Source organism: Herpailurus yagouaroundi, unplaced genomic scaffold, assembly GCF_014898765.1.
Source record: "Herpailurus yagouaroundi ecotype Mexico unplaced genomic scaffold, PumYag 77, whole genome shotgun sequence".
NCBI lineage: Eukaryota > Metazoa > Chordata > Mammalia > Carnivora > Felidae > Herpailurus > Herpailurus yagouaroundi.
Window position 1 is genome coordinate 12,432,682 of NW_024412388.1, and position 22,036 is coordinate 12,454,717.

The 22,036-nt window shown below is 51.9% G+C and overlaps 1 protein-coding gene across 2 annotated transcripts in view; it reads left to right on the forward strand.

The window, feature by feature from the left end:
- PADI4 (peptidyl arginine deiminase 4) overlaps positions 1-22,036 on the forward strand; it is a 35,009-nt gene that overhangs the window by 5,737 nt on the left and 7,236 nt on the right. Inside the window, exons 2-10 of one of the 2 annotated variants that reach the window (XM_040462606.1) lie at positions 6,153-6,333; positions 8,717-8,783; positions 10,341-10,408; positions 11,892-12,009; positions 14,118-14,243; positions 15,710-15,888; positions 16,024-16,127; positions 17,080-17,191; positions 18,556-18,663. In XM_040462606.1, coding sequence (XP_040318540.1) covers positions 6,153-6,333; positions 8,717-8,783; positions 10,341-10,408; positions 11,892-12,009; positions 14,118-14,243; positions 15,710-15,888; positions 16,024-16,127; positions 17,080-17,191; positions 18,556-18,663 — 1,063 coding nt within the window. Of the gene's footprint in view, positions 1-6,152; positions 6,334-8,716; positions 8,784-10,340; positions 10,409-11,891; positions 12,010-14,117; positions 14,244-15,709; positions 15,889-16,023; positions 16,128-17,079; positions 17,192-18,555; positions 18,664-22,036 lie in introns of those variants that run through there. The other variant, XM_040462614.1, reaches the window with a different exon arrangement.

Sequence of the window (22,036 nt, forward strand, 5' to 3'; positions counted from 1 at the left end):
ACATTGTAAAGACTTCTTATAAAGCTACAGTGATCAAGTCAGTGTGGTATTGGCAAAGGAACAGAGAAATAAATAAATGGAACAGAATAGAGAGCCCAGAAATGGACCCACATAAATACATCAACTGACCTTTGGCAAAGAAGCAAAGGCAACACAACAGGGGGAAAAAGGTAGTTTTTTCAACAAATGGTACAACGACTGGACATCCACCTCCAAAAAAGGAATCTAGACACAGACCTTATATCATTCACAAAAATAAACTCAGAACAGGCCATAGACCTAAATGTAAAACAGAGAATTATAAAATTCTCAGAAGGTAACATAAGAGAAAATCTAGATGAATTTGGGTTTGGCAATGGCTTTTTAGATACAACCCCAAGGGCGTAATCCAGGAAAGAAAGAATTGACACGTTGGACTTCATTAAAATTGAAAAGTTCTGCTCTAAAAAAGACTGTCAAGTGGATTGAAAGACAAACCACAGGCTGGGAGAAAATATTTACAAAAGATATATCTGGTAAAGGATTGTTATCCAAAACATACAAAGAACTCTTAATAACAAACAACCTGGTTGAAAATGGGCTAAAGCTCTTAACAGACACCTGGCCAAAAAAAAGATACACAGATGGCAGGTAAGTGTGTGAAAAGATGCTCCACGTGATATGTCATTGGGGAAATGAAAAATAAAGCAATCATGAGATGCCACTCCACTAATTCCACTCCATTAGAATGGCCAAAATCCAGAACACGGAGAACACCAAATGCTGGAGAGGATGTGGAAGGACAGGAACTCTCATTTCATTGCTGGTGATAATGCAAAATGGCACAGCCACTTTGGAAGAGAGTTTGGTGGTTTCCTACAAAACTAAACATACTCTTAACCATACAGACCAGTAACTGCGCTCCTTGGTATTTACCCAAAGGGGTTGAAAACTTACGTCCACACAAAATTTGCACACAGACGTTTATAGGAGCTTTATTCATAATTGCCCGAACTCGGAAGCAACCAAGAAGTCTTTCAGTAGGTGAATGGATAAACCAATGGAACATCCAGACAATGGAATATTATCCAGTGCTAAAAAGAGGTGAGCTCTCAAATCATGAAAAGACATGGAGGAAACTTAAATTCATATTACTAAGAAAGAAGCCAATCTAAAAGAAGCCTACTATACGATCCCAACTATATAACATTCTGGAAAAGAGAAAACTATGGCAGCAGTAAAAACTCAGTGGTTGCCAGGGGTTGGGAGGAAGGAGGAATGGTCAGAGCACAGAGGATTTTTAGGGCAACAACACTACTCTGTATGATACCATCATGGTGGATACATGTCATTGTGCATATGTTTAAGACTATGGAATGTACAACACCAAGAGTGAAATGTAATGTAAACTGTAGGCTTTGGGTGATTATGATATATCAATGGAGGTCTATCAATTTCAATGAATGTACCACTCCAGTGGATGATGTTGATAATGGGGGAGACTGTATGTAGGGGTAGGGAGCAGGAGCTATATGGGAAATCTCTGTTCCTTCCTCTCAATTTTGCTGTGAACCTAAAACTTCTCTAAAAAACAATATCTATTCTTTAAAAAATTCAAATTTTTGCCTTTCATATGTAAGTCTTAAATCCCCCTGCAGCTTGTTTTTGTATATGGTGTGAGGATGGGATCAACTGCATTATTCATCCCATTTAACTATTTTCCATATGGGCATTCAGTTGTCCCAGCACCATTTGCACAACCTTACATAATCTTACAAAATCTTACCTTGCCCACTTGTCTGCAAGACCACTATGTCACAGATCAAGTAGAATCTCTCAAGTTACAACTGTCATTTGTCCCTGCCTGAGCCGTTATAGTGCCATCCTCAGCTTTCTGGTAAATTCGTATCTGGTAGAGAAAGTTCCTCACATTTTGCTTCTTGTCTGTGAGGAATACTTTGATTACCTTAACCCCTTGGTTTTCTGCATAAATCTTGGAATCAACTTGTCAAGTTCTATGAAAAGCCCTGTAATTCCATTGAACATATAAATTCATTTGGAGCAAATTCAAATCGTAATGATATTAGGCCTTCCTAACCATGTTTGTGGTACTTCTTTCTATTAATTTGGGTCTTCTCTAAAGCTTTCAATAGGCTTGTTTTTCTCCATAAAATTATTTAAAATTATTTTTTAAAATTATTTTTTTCTAACTATTTATTGCTGGTGTCCAGAAATGCAACTGAATTTTGCCTCTCTGCCTCACTATCTTATTACATTCTTTGTATTTCTTTTGAATTTAAATTTTAAAATGTTTGGGGGAGGCTTCAGATAATCATGCCATGAAGTTTTTGTTACCTTTTATTAACTATCTACAAAATAATCTGTTTTTCCTGTCGTGATGTTTCTTTCTTAGTTTTCAAAATTTTTTTTCTCCTTGATCAATCTTGCCAGAGGTTTATCGGTTGTTTTAGTCTATTTTGGCTTTGTTGATTTACTTGTTTTATATTTCAGATTTCCACCATCTTTATTTTCTTTATTTTGGGAAATTACATTCTACTTTATTTTTCTATTCTTTTTCTAAATACTTACTTATTAGCTTTTCTCTTCTTTTTGGAGATATAGGCCTGTAAGGCACAAAGCAACACCTTCCGTTCCCCCAAAAGTTTTGAAATATAGCATGTTAACTGTTGCTGTAAGTATTATTATTGAATTTCTGTTAATTGTCCTTTGACTTGTAAGTTATCTAGAAGTCTGGTTTTTAAATTTTCATATGTATGGGACTTTTTTGGTAAGTTTTTAAATATTTTATTTATTTTTGAGAGCGAGAGAGACAGAGTATGAGCAGGGGCGGGGCAGAGAGAGAGGGAGACACAGAATCTGAAGCAGGCTCCAGGCTCTGAGCTGCCAGTACAGAGCCTGATGTGGGGCTCGATCCCACCAACTGTGAGATCATGACCTGAGTCGAAGTAGGAAGCTTAACTGAGTGAGCCACCCAGGCACCCCTCAAATGTGTGGGACTCTTAGCAATGGACTTTATGTTAGTGACTCCTAACCTAGTTACGTTCTGATCAAAGAATATGCTACCTACCCTGTATGTGACCTATCCTTTAACATTTGTTGCCCTTATTTTGGTGGCCAATGATGTGATTAATGTTTTTTTGGTGTTCCATGTGTGCTGTTTGGGAAAATGTATCTTCACTATTTGTGGAGCAAAGAATTCTAGGTATGTCTACCAAATCAAGCTTGTTAATCATGTTACTAATTTTTTGTCTGCTTAATCCATTGTTAACTGAGAAAGACTTGAAGTTTTTAACTATGATGATGGGTTTGTCAGCTTCTCCCTGTATTTCTATCAAATTTTGCCTTATATGTATATTGGGGCTATGTTGTTAGGTGCATATAACTTTAGAATATCTTCTAAGTGAGTTGAACCTTAAATTAATAGGCTGTGATCCTCTCTATTGCTAATAGTGTGTTTTTCATCTAGGGGTGCCTGGGTGGCTCACTGGGTTGAGCATTTGACTCTTGATTTCAGCTCAGGTATGATCCCAAGGTTGCGGGATCAAACCCTGCCTCGGGCTCTGGACTGAGCCTGGAGCCTGCTTGAGATTCTCTCTCTCCCCCCGCCTCTTTCTCTCCCCCTCTGCCCCTCTCCCCTGCTCATGCTCTCTCTCTCTCAAATAAACAAATAGGGATGCTTGGGTGGCTCAGTCAGTTAACTTCGGCTCAGGTCACGATCTCAAGGTTCACGGGTTTGAGCCCCGTGTCGGGCTCTGTGCTGACAGCTCAGAGCCTGGAGCTTGCTTCGGATTCTGTGTCTCCCTCTCTCTCTGCCCCTTCTCCGCTTACACTCTGTCTCTCTCTCTCAAAAATAAACAAACATTAAAAAAGCAAGTAAATATATAAATAAAAATAAAAACAATAAAATAAACAAATAAATAAATAAAAATTAATTTAGCCTGATACTAATACACTCACCCCAAGTTCTCTTTTGGTCAGTATTGGCTTAATGTATGTTTTTTCCTTTTCTTTAAATTTCGTCTTTTCTGGATCCTTATATTTTAGGTGTATCTCTTACCAATGTAACATAACTGAGTTTTGTTTCTTTAACTCAACTCTCTTTTAACTAGTAGCATTGATACCTTGACATTTCTTTTGATTATTTATATATCTGGATTTGTTTTTGCCTTTTTTGCATTTTTATTTGTACGATTTTTTTCTGTTGCCTTTTTACTCTTTCGTTTCCTTTTTGAATGGAATTTTTCTAGTTCATTTTTTAGTAACACTTTTTCTGCACGTGTAGAAATTTATGAACTCCATTTCTCTTATTGTGGTGAATACCTTTACATTTTAATCACAAAGTTTTAACTCTATAAAATCTAGAATTGAACACTCTCTTAATTCCATCTTTAATCAAGCACCTCAGAATGCCTAAACTCCCATCAACCCTCCCAATTTACATCCTGCTTTTTTCTAAGCCCACAACGTGTATGTTTTCATCACCTTTTTAAAATACAGACAATATTTGTTTCAATTTACCAAAGTAGTTACCATTTTATTTGCTTACCATTGTTTCTTGCATCTCAGACCAGTTTTCTGGGATCAGACCTATTTTTCTTAAAGTACATCTTAGAAGCGGCGTTGGTGAAAGTATTTTTATTTATTTATTTATTTATTTATTTATTTATTTTTTAATTTTTTTTTCAACATTTATTTATTTTTGGGACAGAGAGAGACAGAGCATGAACGGGGGAGGGGCAGAGAGAGAGGGAGACACAGAATCGGAAGCAGGCTCCAGGCTCTGAGCCATCAGCCCAGAGCCCACGCGGGGCTCGAACTCCCGGACCGCGAGATCGTGACCTGGCTGAAGTCGGACGCTTAACCGACTGCGCCACCCAGGCGCCCCAGTGAAAGTATTTTTAAATAATTGTTTTCTTCATCTGAAAATGTCTTTATTAAAATATAATTTTGGGGCGCCTGGGTGGCTCAGTCAGTTAAGCATCTGACTTTGGCTCAGGTCACGATCTCATGGTTCAAGCGTTTGAACCCCGTGTCAGGCTCTGTGCTGACAGCTCAGAGCCTGGAGCCTGCTTCGGATTCTGTGTCTCCCTCTCTCTCTGCCCCTCCCCAGCTTGCACCCTGTTTCTCTCTCTCTCTCAGAAATAAACATTAAAGAAATGTAAAAAAATAATAAATCAAATATAGTTTTGTGGGGCACACAATTCTACGTTAACGGTTATTTCTTCAAAGTACTTTGAAGCTGTTATTCAACTGTCCTCCGGACTTTATTGTTGCAACTGGGAAGCCGGCTTTCAATCTAATAGTTATTCCTTTGTAGATGATCTGACTTTTCTTTCTGGATACCTTTCACGTCTTCTCCTTGGTTTGGGTGTTCCTCAATTTAAGCACGTGGTGTGTACGTGTGTGCACGTGCACACAGAGAAGGGAGTCCTTGGAGATCTCCCTTATGTCTCAGCGATGCTCTGCGAAGCATATCTTTAAAAAAAAATTTTTTTTTTAAACATTTATTTGAGACAGAGAGAGACAGAGCATGAACGGGGGAAGGTCAGAGAGAGAGGGAGACACAGAATCCGAAACAGGCTACCGGCTCTGAGCGGTCAGCACAGAGCCCGATGCGGGGCTCGAACTCACGGACCGCGAGATCATCACCTGAGCCGAAGACGGGCGCTTAACCGACTGAGCCACCCAGGCGCCCCTCTGCAAAGCATATCTCAATCGTGATCCGGTTGTTTCGTAAGAGGAAGGTCCTTCAGAGTACCGGTCGGCCGTATTCCAGAAGCAGGAGTCCGTGTGATCGTTTATCTACGCACAAGCCCACGTGTGCGCGCTTGCGTGGTGTAAACCCCTGGGCACGCCGTCTGCTGTGCGCACACATCCGTGTGTGTGCCTTTGGTGGGCGCGTCCCTCCGCGATTCTCCTAGTTCAAGTGTAAGCCCTTCGGCTCAGGGGCTTTTCTGTTTCTCACCACCTCCCGGCAAGCTCACAGTGCCCACCCCACGCCCCCCGCCACCGCCCTGCCCCGTGGTCAGGGCCGACTGGCTGCCACCTGGCGTTTACGCCTGTTGGGGGAAAGGGAGAACGCTGGGGCATCAGTGGTGACCCAGGCCCGCCTCACTGTACCCCCCTGTCCTCCCCAACGGTCTCTTCCACAGCTCTGCTCCCACGGGCTGCACGTCCTTCAGCATCAGTGCCTCCCCAGGAGTGATCGTGGACGTTGCCCACGGCCCTCCAGCCAAGAAGAAACCCAAGGGCTCCTCCAAGTGGTCCCTGGACCCGAGGCTGGAGGTGAGCCTGAGGGTGAGAGATGCCAGCAGCAGCACAGGCGACCAAAAGGTGAGTGTGGCAGGGGCGGGGGTGGGACGTGTGGGAGGAGGCCAGCCAGTGGCATCAGGTCTGCTACTCACAGGCTGTCCCGCATTGACCCCCAGCCCCTGCCCCAGCAGGGGTCTCTATCCTCCTCCTCCCCGGGTATCTATGACGACCGCCGCGGCCACGGCAGCCTCACAACGTACGGGTGCCAGGGGGTTGCGGAGGCCAGGGTTTTTATTCGATCCGTCCGTTCAGCAAATGTTTACTGTTCACCTACTACATGCCAGGCACTGCCGGGCACTGGAGACACAGAAGGGATTAAGATAGGCGAGGCTGCAGACCGCCCGGGGCTTACAAGCTAGATCAAACACAGGTAAGCAATTGGGAACGGTAGCGTGTGCTGGGAGGCCACGGCCAGGCAGCCCTAGGAAGCTCTGATCCGTGCCCACTCGTTTCCTGTGGCTGCTGAACCAATGACCGCGCACTATATCAGCTCAAGTCAACGGAAATCTATTCCCTCTGGAGGACAGAAGTCCAAAATCAAGGTGTCCGTACAGCTGCCCTCCCCCCGGAGGCTCTAGGGGAGACCCCGTTCTTTGCTTCCTCCGGCACTCCAGTCCCTGCCTCCGTGGTCTCGTCCCCCCCTCCTCAGGCTGTCAAATCTCCCTCTGCCTCACTCTTAAGAAGGACGCTTGTCACTGGGTTTAAGAGCTCCCCGGATAATCCACGTGGATCTCCTCTCAAGACCCTTCACTTAATTACCTCTGCAAAGACCTTTTCTCCAAATAAGGTCACGTTCGCAAGTTCCAAGACGTATCTTTGTGGGGACGGCCGTTCAACCCATTGCACGCCCCTTTAACCGTAGATGAGCTCAGGAGGAGCCTCCGGGGTTCCCCAAGAGATCTGGGCCAATGAGCACTTGTTTCCAGAAGGACAGGCCAAGCGGTCGTCCCCTTGGGATGGAGCGTTGTTGCCTGCCGTCGGAGCAGAGAGTTTGGGCCCTAAAGTAGGTCGGTGAGGGTGCAATCAGGGAAAACTTCCAGGAAGAAGTGGCAAGCTGACGGATGGTAGAAATGACCCGCCTAAGAGAGGGAAAGTGGAGTGGGAACTCTACACGGGATACGCGGCCTGTGTGCACACTCTAGATGAGGAGATGGTCAGGCGTGTGTTGGGGAAACTGAGGAAGATATGCATGGCAAGAAAAGAGGGTGAGGAGGAAAGCGGGGGAGAGAGGGAGCCAGCGTCAGAGGGCTTGGCATCAGGCACCTCATTTTCTGAGGGCAACAGGAAGCCAGTGACAACCTGTCATCCAGGGAGTAACAAGTCTGCATTTGTCTTAGAAAGTCCCCACTGGCTGCCGCGTCCAGAGTAGATTGGATCCAGGCAGTAGACTGGAGGCTGATGCCCCGGTCTAGACGCGAGGTGATGGCGGCTGTGACCCCTCCCTGGACCCCCACTATCTACAGGACAGACCCAAACACCTCAGTCCATCCCCTCAGAGCACCGCTTCTTGGGGTCACAGCTCTGCGCGCTTGCTTTGGGGAGCAAACCCTCTGCCATTTTGCTCAAAAGTGTCAATCTTGACGCTCCACCCCCCCCTCCCCCACCATGACCAGGGTGAGCCAATCAGATCCACTCTTCCTGGATTTTTGAACCCTGGGCACGTTGGGGGGGGGGGGCGGGGTGGATGGAAGAGACCGGCTCCCATCTAAAACTCCCCCCTCTCAGATCCTCCGAGGGTCGGGCTCCAGCCTTTCCAGGGTCTGGCTCTTCGGGTCCCTGCCACCCCTTCTGCTTGACCGAGTGGCTTACAGCCAGCGCTCTCTCCGATGCGGTCTCCACCACGTCTCCAGCTGCGGAGCCCCTACTCCTCTTCCAGGGTCCACCTTCCAGGGTCCCCCCCCCCCATATGGCCTCCGCAGGCTCAGCCCTTCCATTTCTGGCACCCATAGGGCCCACTTCTTTTAAAAACAATTTTTTTTTAAGGTTTATCCATTTTTCAGAGTGGAGAGCGAGGGTGAGAGCAGGGGAGGGGCAGAGAAAGAGGGAGACACCGAATCTGAAGCAGGCTCCGGCTCTGAGCCATTAGCACAGAGCCCAACGCCGGGCTGGAAGCCACCAACTGCAAAATCATGACCTGCGCTGAAGCCGGTCGCTTGACCGACTGAGCCCCCCAGGTGCCACCCGCCCCCCCCACCATAGGGCCCACTTCTAAGCATTGTGGTCATCTGAGTACTTTGCTGCCCCCTCTGCTCCCACCAGTTGGGGTGCTCCTTATAGGCTGGGACCATTTCCTGTTCATCCTGGTCTCTGCAACATCCCACCCTGAGCTGGCACAGAGCAGGGGTCTAGTTAGTGTTTGTTGAATGACTAAGAGAAGACATTCATGGTTTGCTCTGCCTTTTAGGTCCAGATTTCATACTATGGATCGAAGACCAGCCCGATCCAAGCCCTGCTCTATGTCACTGGTGTCGGTAAGTGACCACCAGGATCTTGGGGTCCCACTGCCCCCCTCCCACACACACACACACACACACACACACACACACACACACCCCACCCTTGCAAGGCATCTCTCCGGGAGAAACTACACACTGGATCTTACTTTAGACTGAGCAGAAAAAAAGGGACAATCTCTGGCTAGTCGTGCATCTGGTGGTTCGTAAATATCTCCTCCCCCATCAGTGAACCATAAAGAAATTCACCGAGGGGTAGGGGAGGGAAGGCATTTACAGAGTGTGCAATGACACGTTAATATTTTCTCAGCTTAGGAAGTGCTACATATATTTTCCATATATGAGCCTCTATACCTTTTGATACTTCAAATATTTATAAGAAAAGCAGATCATGACAGTCTTATACATTAATAGATAGACCAATGTTCCCCAAATGCCACGACTTACCTCCCGTCTTTGCCATTCTGCCGTACTGATGATCTGCCTAGACTCATATTTATTGAATATTCTTCTTTAAATAAAATATATTTTCTAACTTGACCTCATCATAAACGATAATTTTATAAGATTGTTGTTGCCATTTAAACGCGCATTAAATATATGAACAGCATGTGAAAACGTCACGTTTCATTTCAGTAATGGGTTTCATTCATTAACAAATCAATTTCATGCATTGATATACACTTATTTCATGAGTATGCATTTTAATAATATGAACGATATAGCACTAATTCTATACCGGGCGCTGTGCTGAGACTTTACATTTAAACCATGTAACAATCCATGAAATTGGTACTGTTATAGCCCATTTGACAGATGAGGAAACTGAGGCACAAGAGGTGGACAGAGCTGCCTAAGTTCCTGCAGCCGGTTAGTGAAGGAGCCGGGAAATGCAGAGCATTCAACTCTATGCTGCTCTGACCTGACTACCACATGGCCGTGGATGTGTTTAAAAGGTCATCCAGGTCAACTTCACACTGGGAGCTCACAAGGTCATTACATATACTCTATGTAACCCCTTACAGATGTGACCACACGTGCTGATGAGAGGGTGGGAGGGATTTAGAAACAGGTGTATGCTTTCTCGGACTTGGCATTTGCATAGAGAGGGGTATGTCTGGGGCCATGATTTGTCCCCAGCACAGTCATAATGCACATAAAGAAGAGCCTGGTGAGGCTGGGTCCCCCACCCCAAGGTCACTGGGGACTGGAGTTGAGGCCAGAGGTCTCTGGGAGCCCGGCGAGGTGTCTTTGCACCAAGCATCCCATTGGGGGTGGCTGGGAATTCTTTCTGAACCCCTGAAGGTGGCTAGACGTGTAGGGTCTGGGTAGCATCGCAGCTGTGACAAGTTCCCCTGCAAAGGAAAGTGCGTGCGGTCAGAAGCTCCAGCTCTGCTGTCTGAATTGCAGTCAGACGTCTTCCTGGGGGACATGGGGGCATCTTTGAACTTGTGTCTCCCCTGAAGCCGTGCAGTGCAGACAATCTCCCGGGGAAAGGATTATCCCCACCCCGGGCCAGGCTGAGCGCCTTGACCTTGTCCCTTCACCAACCCTCTCCTCTTGGTGGGATTGCAGAAATCTCCTTGAGCGCGGACATCACCCGCACTGGCAAAGTGAAGCCTGCCGGAGCCCAGAAAGGCCAGGTAGGCTCAAGCCTCTGGACGCTCCAGCTGCGCCCTGACTCCGTTGGGTTCTCCTCTGGCGCCCCCTGCTGGTGATGGCACAAATGGCCGCCTGTCCCTTTAGCAAGAACCAGGGAGAGAAGAGGACAATCCCCATGTCCATTTTGATGCATATGTTCCCCGTCTCTTTTGCAAAGCTAGATGTTCACCCGTTGTGCGTTCAGAGCATGTGTTGTCCTACAAATTGGAAACGACAGAGTCATCCAGTTAATGCAGGCGGTTCTTAACTCTGGCAAAAAAAAAAAAAAAAACACAAAACAAAACCCTCCCACTGGGGGCTTTCTGGGCTGGGGGGAGAGATTCCCATGGTGCTGCTGGTGGGGAGTGATGAATAGAGAAAGGAAGGACTGGCAGGGGGGAGGAGAGGGAAGGAGCCAAGTGGGGGTGGGGAAAGTGTGATGCTGAAAGCCCGAGCGAGGCACGCAGGCTGTCCTAACTGGGGTCTGCAGAGGATAAAGCTCAGGGAGCAACTGAAATCCCAAAGCTGCCTGCCCGATTTAATGCTGGTGAGCCCTTTAGAAGGATAGGACCTGTCCAAAGATGAAGATCCCTCTGTGGGGTCAGCCAAAGGCAGAGGGAAAAATTACCATCTGAGCAGTGGACTCATGCTTCTGTCCCATCCCAACCCAGTCACTCCCTGGGGGTGGGACCTGCAAACAGAAGACGTCATCGCCAATAGGTCCCTCCCGGGAGGGGCTGCTTTTAATTGGCTTTCATCTTTGGACAGGCAGCAACCAGCTGCTAAGAATAGTACCCACACTTTGGTGAAGGAGTAATTAAAGAGTTCACGATGGGCATCGAGGAGGGCACCTGTTGGGGTGAGCACTGGGTGTTGTATGGAAAGCAATTTAATATGAAACACATTTCATATTAAAAAAAAAAAAAGAGTTCACGTAAGAGTAACCATTTACATTCGAATCTTGCCACAAAAATTTAGCTCAGTTTGGTTTGCCAATCAGACAGTTTCTTAGAGCCACTGAAATCAATTTTACTGTCTTGGGCTCCTTTTTTAAAGTTTATTTATCTTGAGAGAGAGAGAGAGAGAGAGCAGGGGAGGGGCAGAGAGAGAGGGAGAGAGAGAATCCCAAGCAGGCTTCCACGCTGTCAGCGCAGAGCCCCATGCAGGGCTTGAACCCACGAACCTTGAGATCATGACCTGAGCCAAAGTCAAGAGTCAGACGCTTAACTGACTGAGCCACCCAGGCGCCCCTCTTGGGCTCCTTTTCATAGGTGGGTGCATTGCATTTGGGGGGAATTTGTTTAGGATTTTTGGAGCAGGAAAAATCCCCTCTTGGGACTAAAGAATTGACCTGATGTGGGAGCGAGATGTGGAAACTGCACAAGCCGATCGGGGTGCTGGGGAAAGGTGGCTCTGCTTCCCCCACGAGGTGGAGGGACACACACAGGTTTTCTAAACGTGCCCCATCTCTGCTGGCGTCCACAGAGGGCCTGGACCTGGGGCCCCCGCGGGCAAGGCGCCATCCTGCTGGTGAACTGCGACAAGGACAACCCCAAATCTTCCACCATAGACTGCAAGGATGATAGGGTACTTGACAGCCAAGGTAAGGACCCCCACCCCCCAGCCTCCCCCCCTGCCCAGAGAGCTAATGGAAATAGAGCTTTGTCTGTGTGTCAAGCCCTTCTGTCTACACAGCCTAAGCTTTGGAACGGCCCTCAGAAATGGGTTATTGGAAGCACGTTCTTGTTAGCTTGTCCATTGTATAAAAGGAGTGGACAGGGGTCCTGAGAGGGCAGGCCACGCACCCACGGTCACACAGCAGCCAGATAACACCTGGGACCAGTGCTGCGTCTCCCTGTGCCTCCTCCGGGCCCCATGCTCGAGTCCGCTGCCCAACCCAAATTTCTGCTCTTGGGTCAAACCTGGGACCTGAAATTATTCGGAATGAAAGCCTACCACCCCCAAACTCACGTCAGAGCAGCCCCGAGCCCCTGCCGCCCGCTGGACACCGCTGTGACCACTTCAGAATCATTAACTCGTTTCATCCTTCAGTTTGAGGCTTGGAGGTATATGCAGTCCTCACCCCATTTTACAGATGGGGAAGTTAAGCAGTTTGCTTAAGGTCACACAGCCAGTGAGTCACAGGTTCAGGATCTGAACCCAGACATCCCAACACCAGGGCACAAGCATGGAGGTGGGCACGGGGTCTCTGCTGGCACCCTTCTGAGGTGTCTGGGGTGGGAGGAGGGCGCTAAGGGGGTGGCCTTCCGAGGGAGCGGCTAGGAGAGCACAGAAACAGACGCATCTTCACGTTTTTTTTATTATTGAGAGACAGAGAGACACAGAGCATGAGCAGGGGAGGGGCAGAGACAGGAGGAGACCCAGAATCCAAAGCAGGCTCCAGGCTCCGAGCTGTCAGCACAGAGCCCGACGCGGGGCTCGAACCCACGAACCGCGAGATCGTGACCTGAGCCGAAGTCGGGACGCTTAACCGACTGAGCCACACAGGCGCCCCAGAAACAGATGCATTTTAAAGTTGCGTGCACTTGTCTTGGCCTGATGCCGAGGGGCAGCGTCTATGCCGTGCCTGGCACAGAGTAATAATCAAAATAGCCAGTACCCCTTGTGGACACTCCCAGGACCCCGGCTGCTACAGTAAGCACTTTGCACGTGTGACCTCACCCTTCCCTGCTCGTGGGCACGGCGCTCAGCTCTGTTTACCGAGAAGGAAGCAGCAAGAGCTGAAATAACTCCCAGGCTCACACAGATCCAGGGCTCAAACCCACCGACCCTTATTCTCGTAACCCACTGACTGTTGCCCCGTGGTGACTACCGTCCAGCTTCGCGCTCTCCCATGCCTTTGTTTACCCACTCTTCAGGTTGGTCCACTTTCCACTCGGGCCCAGCGGAGAAACCTAGCTGCTCCTTTGTTCCACAAATAGTTATCCAGCAACCTGCCATGTACTCGTCATTGTTCTAGGTGCTTCTAGGTGCTCCTAGGCTCTAGGAGCTGGGGACAGAGCGGTGAACAAGATAGCTGTGTTGGGGCGCCTGGGGGGCTCAGTCGGTTAAGCGTCCGACTCTCGATTTCGGCTCAGGTCATGATCTCATGGTTGGGGAGTTCAAGCCCCGTGTTGGGGTCTGAGTTGGCAGCAGGAGCCTGCTTGGGATTTTCTCTCTCTCCCTCTCTCTCTGCCCCTCCCCCACTTGTTCTCTCTCTCTCTCTCTCTTAAAATAAATAAACATCAAAAAAGTATTGATTTATTTATTTTTAATGTTTACTTATTTTTGAGAGAGAGAGAGAGAGAGAGAGAGAGAGAGAGAGAGAGAGGGAGACACAGAATCCGAAGCAGGCTCCAGGCTCCGAGCTGTCGGCACAGAGCCTGACGCGGGGCTCGAACTCACGAACTGCGAGATTATGACCTGAGCCGAAGTCGGACGCTTAACCGACTGAGCCACCCAGGCGCCCCAACATTAAAAAAATTTTTTTAAACAAGATAGCTGTGGCCCCTGCTTCACGGAGCTTATACGCTAAGCTCACTGTCCGGGAGAAGACCAAAAACTTAATTAGTTTTCATCCCAAAATGAAATCATCTTTTAAATTCTGGAAAAGGAAACCAGGCGACCAGGTAGAGGGGGGCCTGAGGGGAGCAGCGGGGGAGGAGAGGGTCTCAGGGGCCTGCGTCTCAGGCCCCTCCCTTCTCGGTCCAGACCTACAGGACATGTCCCTGGTGACCCTGAACACGAACACCCCCAGGGACTTCTTCGCCAGGCACCAGCTGCTGCTCCATGTGGCCAAGTCGGAGATGGACAAAGTCAGGGTGTTCCAAGCCAGCCGTGAGTCACCCTTGGCTGTCATCTTGGTGTCCCCTCCCCGCCCCGGGACAGCCCCTTCACACCCCCCTTTGATGACTAATTCCTGAGCCCCTATTAGGTAGCACGTTCTTAGGGCCAAGGACGCAGCAGCGAGCAAGGTGGACGTCCATGCCGCTACCTTCTAGAAAGGACACACAGATGATATGCAGACAAACACTAACATGATGCCTGGTGCTGGCGAGCACTGAGGAAATAACCCCCCCCCCCCCGAGGCCTGCTGTGTTTGTGTCTGTCTCCTCCCCTCCGCCGCGTGCACACACGCATGCACACACGCACACACACAGAGGACTCTGGTTTACGGGGACCATCGAGCCCAAGCTGACGGCATCAAACTTTGTCCTCCAGCATCCTCCTGACCAAAGACAGCATTAGCTTCGCAGCAGCTCGCACCTGCTCCTGAGCACCGGGCTTGTTTGAGGCACGGGGCCTAGAGCAAAGCACATAAAAACGCCTCTGCCCCCAGGTCGCTTTCCTCTTGGTGGGCTGAGAGACAACGTATAAAATAAGTAAGTGAAGCAGCTAGTGTCTGAGGGCTGTGCAGAAGAACGCCACCAGGAAGGGGGTGTAGATGAGGGGTAGGGTCTGGGGGTGTGAGGAGAGGAGGTTAGGGAACGCTTCCTCCGTAAGGTGTCACTCTAGCAGCAGGGGCGGGAACAGCCACACAGACACTCAGGGGAAGGGCACTCCAGGCAGAGGGAACCGCAGGAGCAAAGGCCCCAGGTGAGGCCGGATGGTGCCCGTGGGCTTGAGGAAGGCAGGGAGGCCAGTGAGGCTGGAGTGCAGGACTCGGGGTTAACGTGGCAGATGAGGGTGGAGAAGGAAGGGGAAGGGCCGGCTCAGGCAGGCGGGGAATGACTCTGCCTTCTAGTCTGAGGGAGGCGGCCGAGGCCATCTGAGGGCTCTCGGCAGAGGCACAGCTTGATCTGACTTGCTTCCATTCTAGATCAAGGTGATCAGACTGACGTCGACTTGGTGACAAACCAATTCTTTGCCTCTGCTGAGGCGTCACCTCCTCCAGGAAGCCTTCCCTGGCCCTCTGGGTTTCCCCCCCCCATCACAGCACTTACTACCCTCTGTGATTTTGACCGTCTCTGCTCCTCGTCACTCACCCAGGAGACTGTGACCACCTCCCTGGTCTCCCCCAGTGTCAGCCGAGAGCTGGGGCTCAGGAATGAATGAACGAATGAATGAATGAATGAATGAACCATAACGTATAGTGGACCTGTATGTATATGTTCGGGAATGGCTCAGGGACCCCCGCCCCGGTCACTCCATCCCTGGAGCCCCAGCCAGGGGGCGATGTCCCAGCTGACACTTTAGGTTTCTTTCTCTGAGTGGCTGTGACATGTCTTCATGGCAGCGGTGGCCCCGAGAAGGCATCGCAGCACCGGGGAGAAGCAGACCTGGGCCTCCCTTCTCTCTTCTAGGAGGCAATCAGATCTCCAGGTACAGGGAGGTCCTGGGGCCAAAGCAGCCCTGTCACCCCCTGGAACTCCCGGGGGGCCAGCACAGCACAGACTTCTATGTGGAGGGCCTCGCTTTCCCAGACGCCAACTTCCCGGGGCTCATTTCCCTCGCCGTCTCCCTACTGGACACATCCAACCCGGTAGGCCAAGGCGGGGGGTGGAGGTGCAGAGCCAGCTGGGGAGGAGGCTCACACAGCCTCTGGGAGGAAGCAGGTGTCTGGGAGGAAGGAGGCACTGGCTGCTGCAATAGCCCTTCCCCTACCCACACCTCGCAGGAGCTCCCCAAGACCCTGATTTTCCAAGACAGTGTGGTCTTCCGTGTGGCCCCCTGGATCATGACCCCCAACACTCAGCCCCCGGAGGAGGTGTACGTGTGCAGGTGAGCAGGTGAGGGCTCTGGGGTGCCAGCGGGGCGGGGCACAGGTACGCCAGGAGGGGCCCTGGGTTCTGGCCGCAGCCCCCCCCCCCCCCCCGCCCCGCATCTCCGCTGTGCCAATGGGGGAAATGACCCTTATCGCAGCGTGCTGAGGGCTCCCGGCCGGTTGGGAATTACCGTGGCTACTGTTTTGTCCTCGCTGTCCTGCCCTAATGCACGCCGAGTGCGGCTTTCTCTCCTGAAGGACTGTAGAATTCGCTAGGCCCGGCAGATGAAAACCCTCAGTCGGTGAGCCAGGCTTCCCGGGCTGCTGAGAGTGCGGCCTGCGGACCTTCTGCCGAACCAGAAACCGTTTCAAATGCATGTTCCGGGCCAACCCCAGAACCGCGGGGTCTTGGGTCTGGGGATGGGGCCCATCTGCCTTTTAACAAGCTGCTCTGGGTGTCCCCCCCCACCCCAGCATCCACCCTGCCATCTGAGTGCACCTGTTAAGCATCCTGGGGTCTCAGGGGACCCTCCCCTCTCCTCTTCCAGTCGTTTCCAGGCAGAAGGGGTGAGGGAGTAACCTCGTGGGCAGGATGGGGGCTGGAAGCCAGCGAGGCCTGGGTTCAGATTGGGTGCTCGCCCCCGGATGGCATGACCTTGGGCCTTGACCTCCTCATTCTGGCGTCAACCCAAGGGAAGGGCGTACCTGTTGGCTCCTCTCAGGGATTGTTGCAAGGGTTCAGTGAGATGTTTGCTAGGAGCAGGGAGACCCGGAGAGCCGGGCATGTCCGTCCAGGCCCCAGGCATCTCCCCAGCAGCCACTGTGCCCGTCCCCAACTCCATCCGGGCCCGAGCTCCTGCTCCACCCCTGGGGACCCTCCGGGGGCCCAGCTTGCCCCCTCAGAGCCTGGCCAAGGCCACCGGCTGCTGAATCCAGAGCCCTGAGGGGCTTCTTTTCTGCTCCTTCTAGGATGCTTGAGAATGAGGACTTCCTTAAGTCCGTGACTGCTTTGACCCAGGAAGCCAAGTGCCAGCTGACCGTGTGCACCAGGGAGCAGAGTGTGGGGGACCGGTGGATGCAGGTGTGCAGCCCTGTGGGCCAGGGGAGCTGGGACACGCGGGGTGGGTGCTCCTGAGGGTCAAGCGACACTGGGGGACCCAGGCTCCTGGGGCTGGGCCCGACGGCTCACTGGCCACCGTCCCTCAGAGGGGCAGGAAGTGAGGAGCCCCTGAGGGTCCCCGTGTATGGGGGCCCAGGCCAGCGATTAAACTGCCGTGCTCACCAAGATGAAAACCACCTGCCTGCCCGAAAACTCAGATGGCGTCTGGAAATGACGCGAAGCTCAGGGGGCTGGAGCTCAGCGGGTCCCTCCAGTGGCCCTCCCTCCAAGCCATGTTTCTGGACGCAGTCGCCAGCCTGGCCTCCCAGCCTGGCCGCCCCTTACCTGGTGCCAGCCTGCCGGCGCACCGTATCTCCATTCTGCTTCTGTGCCAGGCTCCCCGCTCATGCCGTGAGCTCCCCGAGCTCAGGGACTGAGTCTCACTCAGCTCAGCACCCAGCGCGTGGCATAGGGCAGTGGCTGTGGGCAGCCGGCGGGCTGGACCGAACCTCCTTGCCCCTCCCTTGCTTTCTCAGGCTCCTTGCCCTGCCATGCCGGTCGGTCGCCCTGCTCTGGCCTCAGTGCCTTTACTCTTGCCGCGGCCTCTCGCCACTGTCCTCCCCGTCCCCATCCCCCGCGTCCGGGTCACGCTCGCACCATCCCGGCTTGAAAGCTTCCCCTCCCCCAATTTCCCCATCCCTCTCCCAACCCCACGCATAAACCCTCCCTTCCTCTTGCGTCGTTCCGTGTTGAGTCGGATCGAACGGCGCGAAATTGCTGACGGCACATTTTTGACCTACAGGAGTGGTAATTCCGGGGGGTTCAGCCTAAAAGTAGTCTCATCCGTCCGCCAGAACGTGGGCAGGACTTGGGTTCATTGCCAAGCCCTTTCTGCTTCTGCCCCACGGGCGAGGCTGGGTCTGACCTGCCCCCTTTTGGGGGGGCGGGATCTCGTGCTCCCACCTCAGGCCTCAGCTTAGCAGAGCATCAGGAGCCCCTCCTGGGTGTCCCCACAGACCCTCACCTCCCCGCCCAGCACCTCACACTGGGTGCGAGGTGCCCGGCTTCCTGAGGGCAGGGTCTGAGGCTCGCTCACCAGGTCCCCGGCACCTGCAGCACTCGGTCCCAGCACTCACCAGGAGTGGGGGTGAACTTGTTGGGGCAAACACAGGATAATAAACTCCGCTTCCTCAGAGCCCCTTCTCTGGGGTGGAATTTGCCCTTGACCACGGCATGGGAGGGGGACAGATGGTTCTGCGCCCACCCCCACCCCCCGATCCCTGCACTGGGTGTCACAACCCAGAGAGCACGCGTTTCAGCCTTCCTTCCACTCGCTCCACACACAGGACGAGATAGAGGTCGGCTACATCCAAGCCCCGCACAAGACACTGCCCGTGGTCTTTGACTCTCCAAGGAACAGAGGCTTGAAGGAGTTCCCCATCAAGTGCCTGCTGGTACGTGCTGGGGGGCCGGCAGTGCTGAGACCCCCTTGCCCCAGGTCTCCCTCCTCACTGCCCGTCCCCCCTCCCCTCCCCCGCCAGCCCCCGTGGCTGAGCACACCCGCTCCGTAGATGCAGCTCCTGCTTGAGCCGCCATCACGCAGGTGGACCGTGTTATTTTTGTCATTGCCGAGACGAGATCTGGCCCTTCCTTTCCCAAAGCTCTTTCCAGCCATGAGCTCAGCCTGTCCTCAGAATAACCCTGCCAAGCACGTAGGTCAGGCTTGGGCATCCCTGCTCCTCTGAAGATGCTCTTGTGGCAAGGTGGGGGGGGGGGGGGCGGGGGGTGGAGCCAGGACTGGAACCTTCCCCGGTGTCCGGCTGGAGGATCTGTCTTTTGGGTGGGGTCTGGCCTCGGGGGTGTTCCATCTGGGGTGTGGGGTGGGTTTGGGGATCAGGGCGGTCATTTCCTAGATGTGACCGTGTGTGTGTGTTTGGGGGTGGGGGTGGGGGTGACATATTGGTGAATCATGCCGGACTAGCCTGGCAGGTTTGTGTAAACTCAGCAGAGACTTATAATGATAATAATAGTTACATTTATCAAGCCCGTATGCTGTGTCGGTCAAGGTGCCAGATTCTTCACGTGCGCTGACTCATTTCATTTGTCCGACAACCTTTAATCTAGATGCTGCCACTAGGCCCATTATATAGATGGAGAAACTGAGGCTCAGAGAGGTGAAGCAGCTTTTCCAAGGTCACACAAGGAGAGAGGAGAGGCTGGTGGGTCCGGCTCCGGGAGCTCTGTGGCCAGCATGCCACCAGGCCCGCATTCCAGGCTGATTCCAGGGATGGAGGAAGGAGTGTGGGGTGTAAGGTTTGCTCTGATGAATGGCTTTCGGGGGAGCACCCTGAGCCCCAGGGAAGGGGAAGCGGCTCTGCCCACACAGGAAGCTTTGAAAGGGAATCTGAGTTCAACTCAGCACCTTGTCTGAGTCCCTCTCGCTCTCCTGGGCTGAGTGGGGCTGATGCAGAGATTTTGTGGGTCCACGGTGTCTGTCTGTGTGGCATTAGGCTAATCCTGTTTCAGGACCCTGGGGACAGACGAGCCAGCTGCCACTGGGACCTTCGTCCCTCCGTCTGTTTTCAGCCCTGCTCTGCTCTGCTCAGGGACCTCTCACTTTGGTAATCTGAGTGTGACAAAGGTCAGATTCTCTGATGCCACAAGCGAAATCTCCAGAGTCCTGTTGGGCAGACAGACGCCTCAGCACAAAGGTGACCTCATCCCTTCCCACACCCGGCCTTGGGCGAGGGGCTGCGATGTTTTCTTAGGCAAGCACATCTGCGGTATTCCGACTCCCATCACTCAGGAAAAGAATTGAGATAAACGTCAAACTTGTCACCAGGCAACAACCCCATCTGCTTTTCCAGACTCATCACGAGCCACTCTCCCTGTCCCCCAGCCAGCTCCAACCTCACCGGCCTCCTTCCTGTTCTTCCAATGCACCCCACTTGTACTCACCTCGTCCCTCTGCCTATAATGCTCTTCCCGCTTCACACGGCTGGCTGGGTCTCCCTTCAGTGCCCTCCTCGGTGAGGCCATCCCTGACCCTACAGGACTCCAGCCCCAGCCCCTCGCATTCTTGTTGGTTTCACCTTGTTGGTTTCTTCCGGAGTGTTTTGTTACAAATCACTGACTCGTTACTTCCGTTTTATTGTCTGTTACTTCGGTTTTATTGTCTGTTTCCCTGCTAGACCGGCAGCCGCAGGAGGGCGGAGCCTGAGGCCGGGGTGCCCATCACTGTGCACAGGCCAGTTAGCACACAGCTCCACGTGTAGTGGGTGTTCTTCCCAAAAGACAACGCCAGTAAATTTTGGACACCCATCCGTGGGAAACCAGCACCACTCACTGTAAATAGAAAGGCAACCGTGAAAGTAAATAGGATTAAAGCAAATAATGTTACTAAAGCCAGCTCGGTATGAACGAGTGCAAGCGGGAAGCCCAGATGGGCTCTCTGGCTGTTAAAGGGGGAGATGGGCTGGTTTTGAGGATAGATTTGCACACTCCGGGTCTTTGATGAACCAGAAAAAGACTAGAGGAGAGTTAAGCGGGCGACATGTTTCTAAGTCTGTGCTAGAAGCCGGATCAGCTGGGGTCACACGTGTGAGCTTCCCCTGCCCATCCCACTCCCTGGGGGTGGGGGTGGGGGGGGTACTTCTGCAGACCTTGGGCACGCCTTCACTGGCCTTCAGAAATCCAAGCCTTGACCCACGGGGCACCGGGGCAGCTCAGTCTGTTAAGCGTCAGACTCTGATTTCAGCTCGGGTCATGATCTTGTGATTCATGAGTTCGAGTCCCACATCAATCAGGCTGTGTGCTGGCAGTGGGGAGCCTGCTTGGGATTCTCTCTCGCGCCCTCTCTCTCTGCCTCTCCCCTGCTTACCCTTGCTCTCTCTCTAAAATCAATAAAGAAGAAAGGAATCCAAACCTGCAGCCTGTGACACTGAGCCCCTCTCATGGCAACGGCCAAGGCAATGACTTGTATGAATTTATCATTCGTTCATCAGGCATTCTTTGAGCCCATTCTCCGTGCCCAGCCTTGTTCTGGGCTCTTGGGGTATATCAGTGAGCGCTGCAGAGGCCCCCACCCTCATGGAGGTGACATTCTAGCCCAGAAAGACAGACGATAAGCTAAGTACAACAATAAATAAATTATATTGTATGTTGGGAGGTGGCACCTAGTGCTATAGGTGAAAAAAAAAAAAATACAGAATCAAGAGGCTCCCAGGCTCCAGAGTAGTGGGAAGATTACACTGCAATTTTAAACAGGATGGTCAGGTAGGGCCTCTGAGAAGCAGACACACGCACAAAAACTCAAAAGAGGTAAAAGAATCGGCTATGTGGGTGTCTGGGTGAAGAGTATGCTAGGCAGAAGAAACAGCCAGTGCAAAGGTCCTGAGGCACGAGCATGCCTGGCATGTTCAGGGAAGCGTGAAGAGGCCAGAAGGGGTGAAGCAGAGTGGGCAAGAGGAAGGGTGGGAGCTCTTGGCCGCATCTGGCGGGAGAACAAAGGCCTTTCTCAGCAATGAGACCGTCAACATTCCGGAAGATGTCGCCATCACTCTGAAGAGAGGCACTGTTATTTGCGAAGGGCCCCAGAGGAACCCTGCGGAGGGACTTCAACCACATCAGTGTAGAGCTCAGTCTCCCTGGAAGGAAAACGAAGAGCCCTGAGTTGACGCATGGTGGGAAACTGGAGAGCTGGCTACCGTTCGCACCATCTGTAGTCGTGTGCAGAACATGGTCAAGGGCATCACGCTGGGCTTCCGTTACAAGATGAGGCCCGTGCCCGCTCGCTCCTCCACCGACGTCATCGTTCGGGAGAATGGC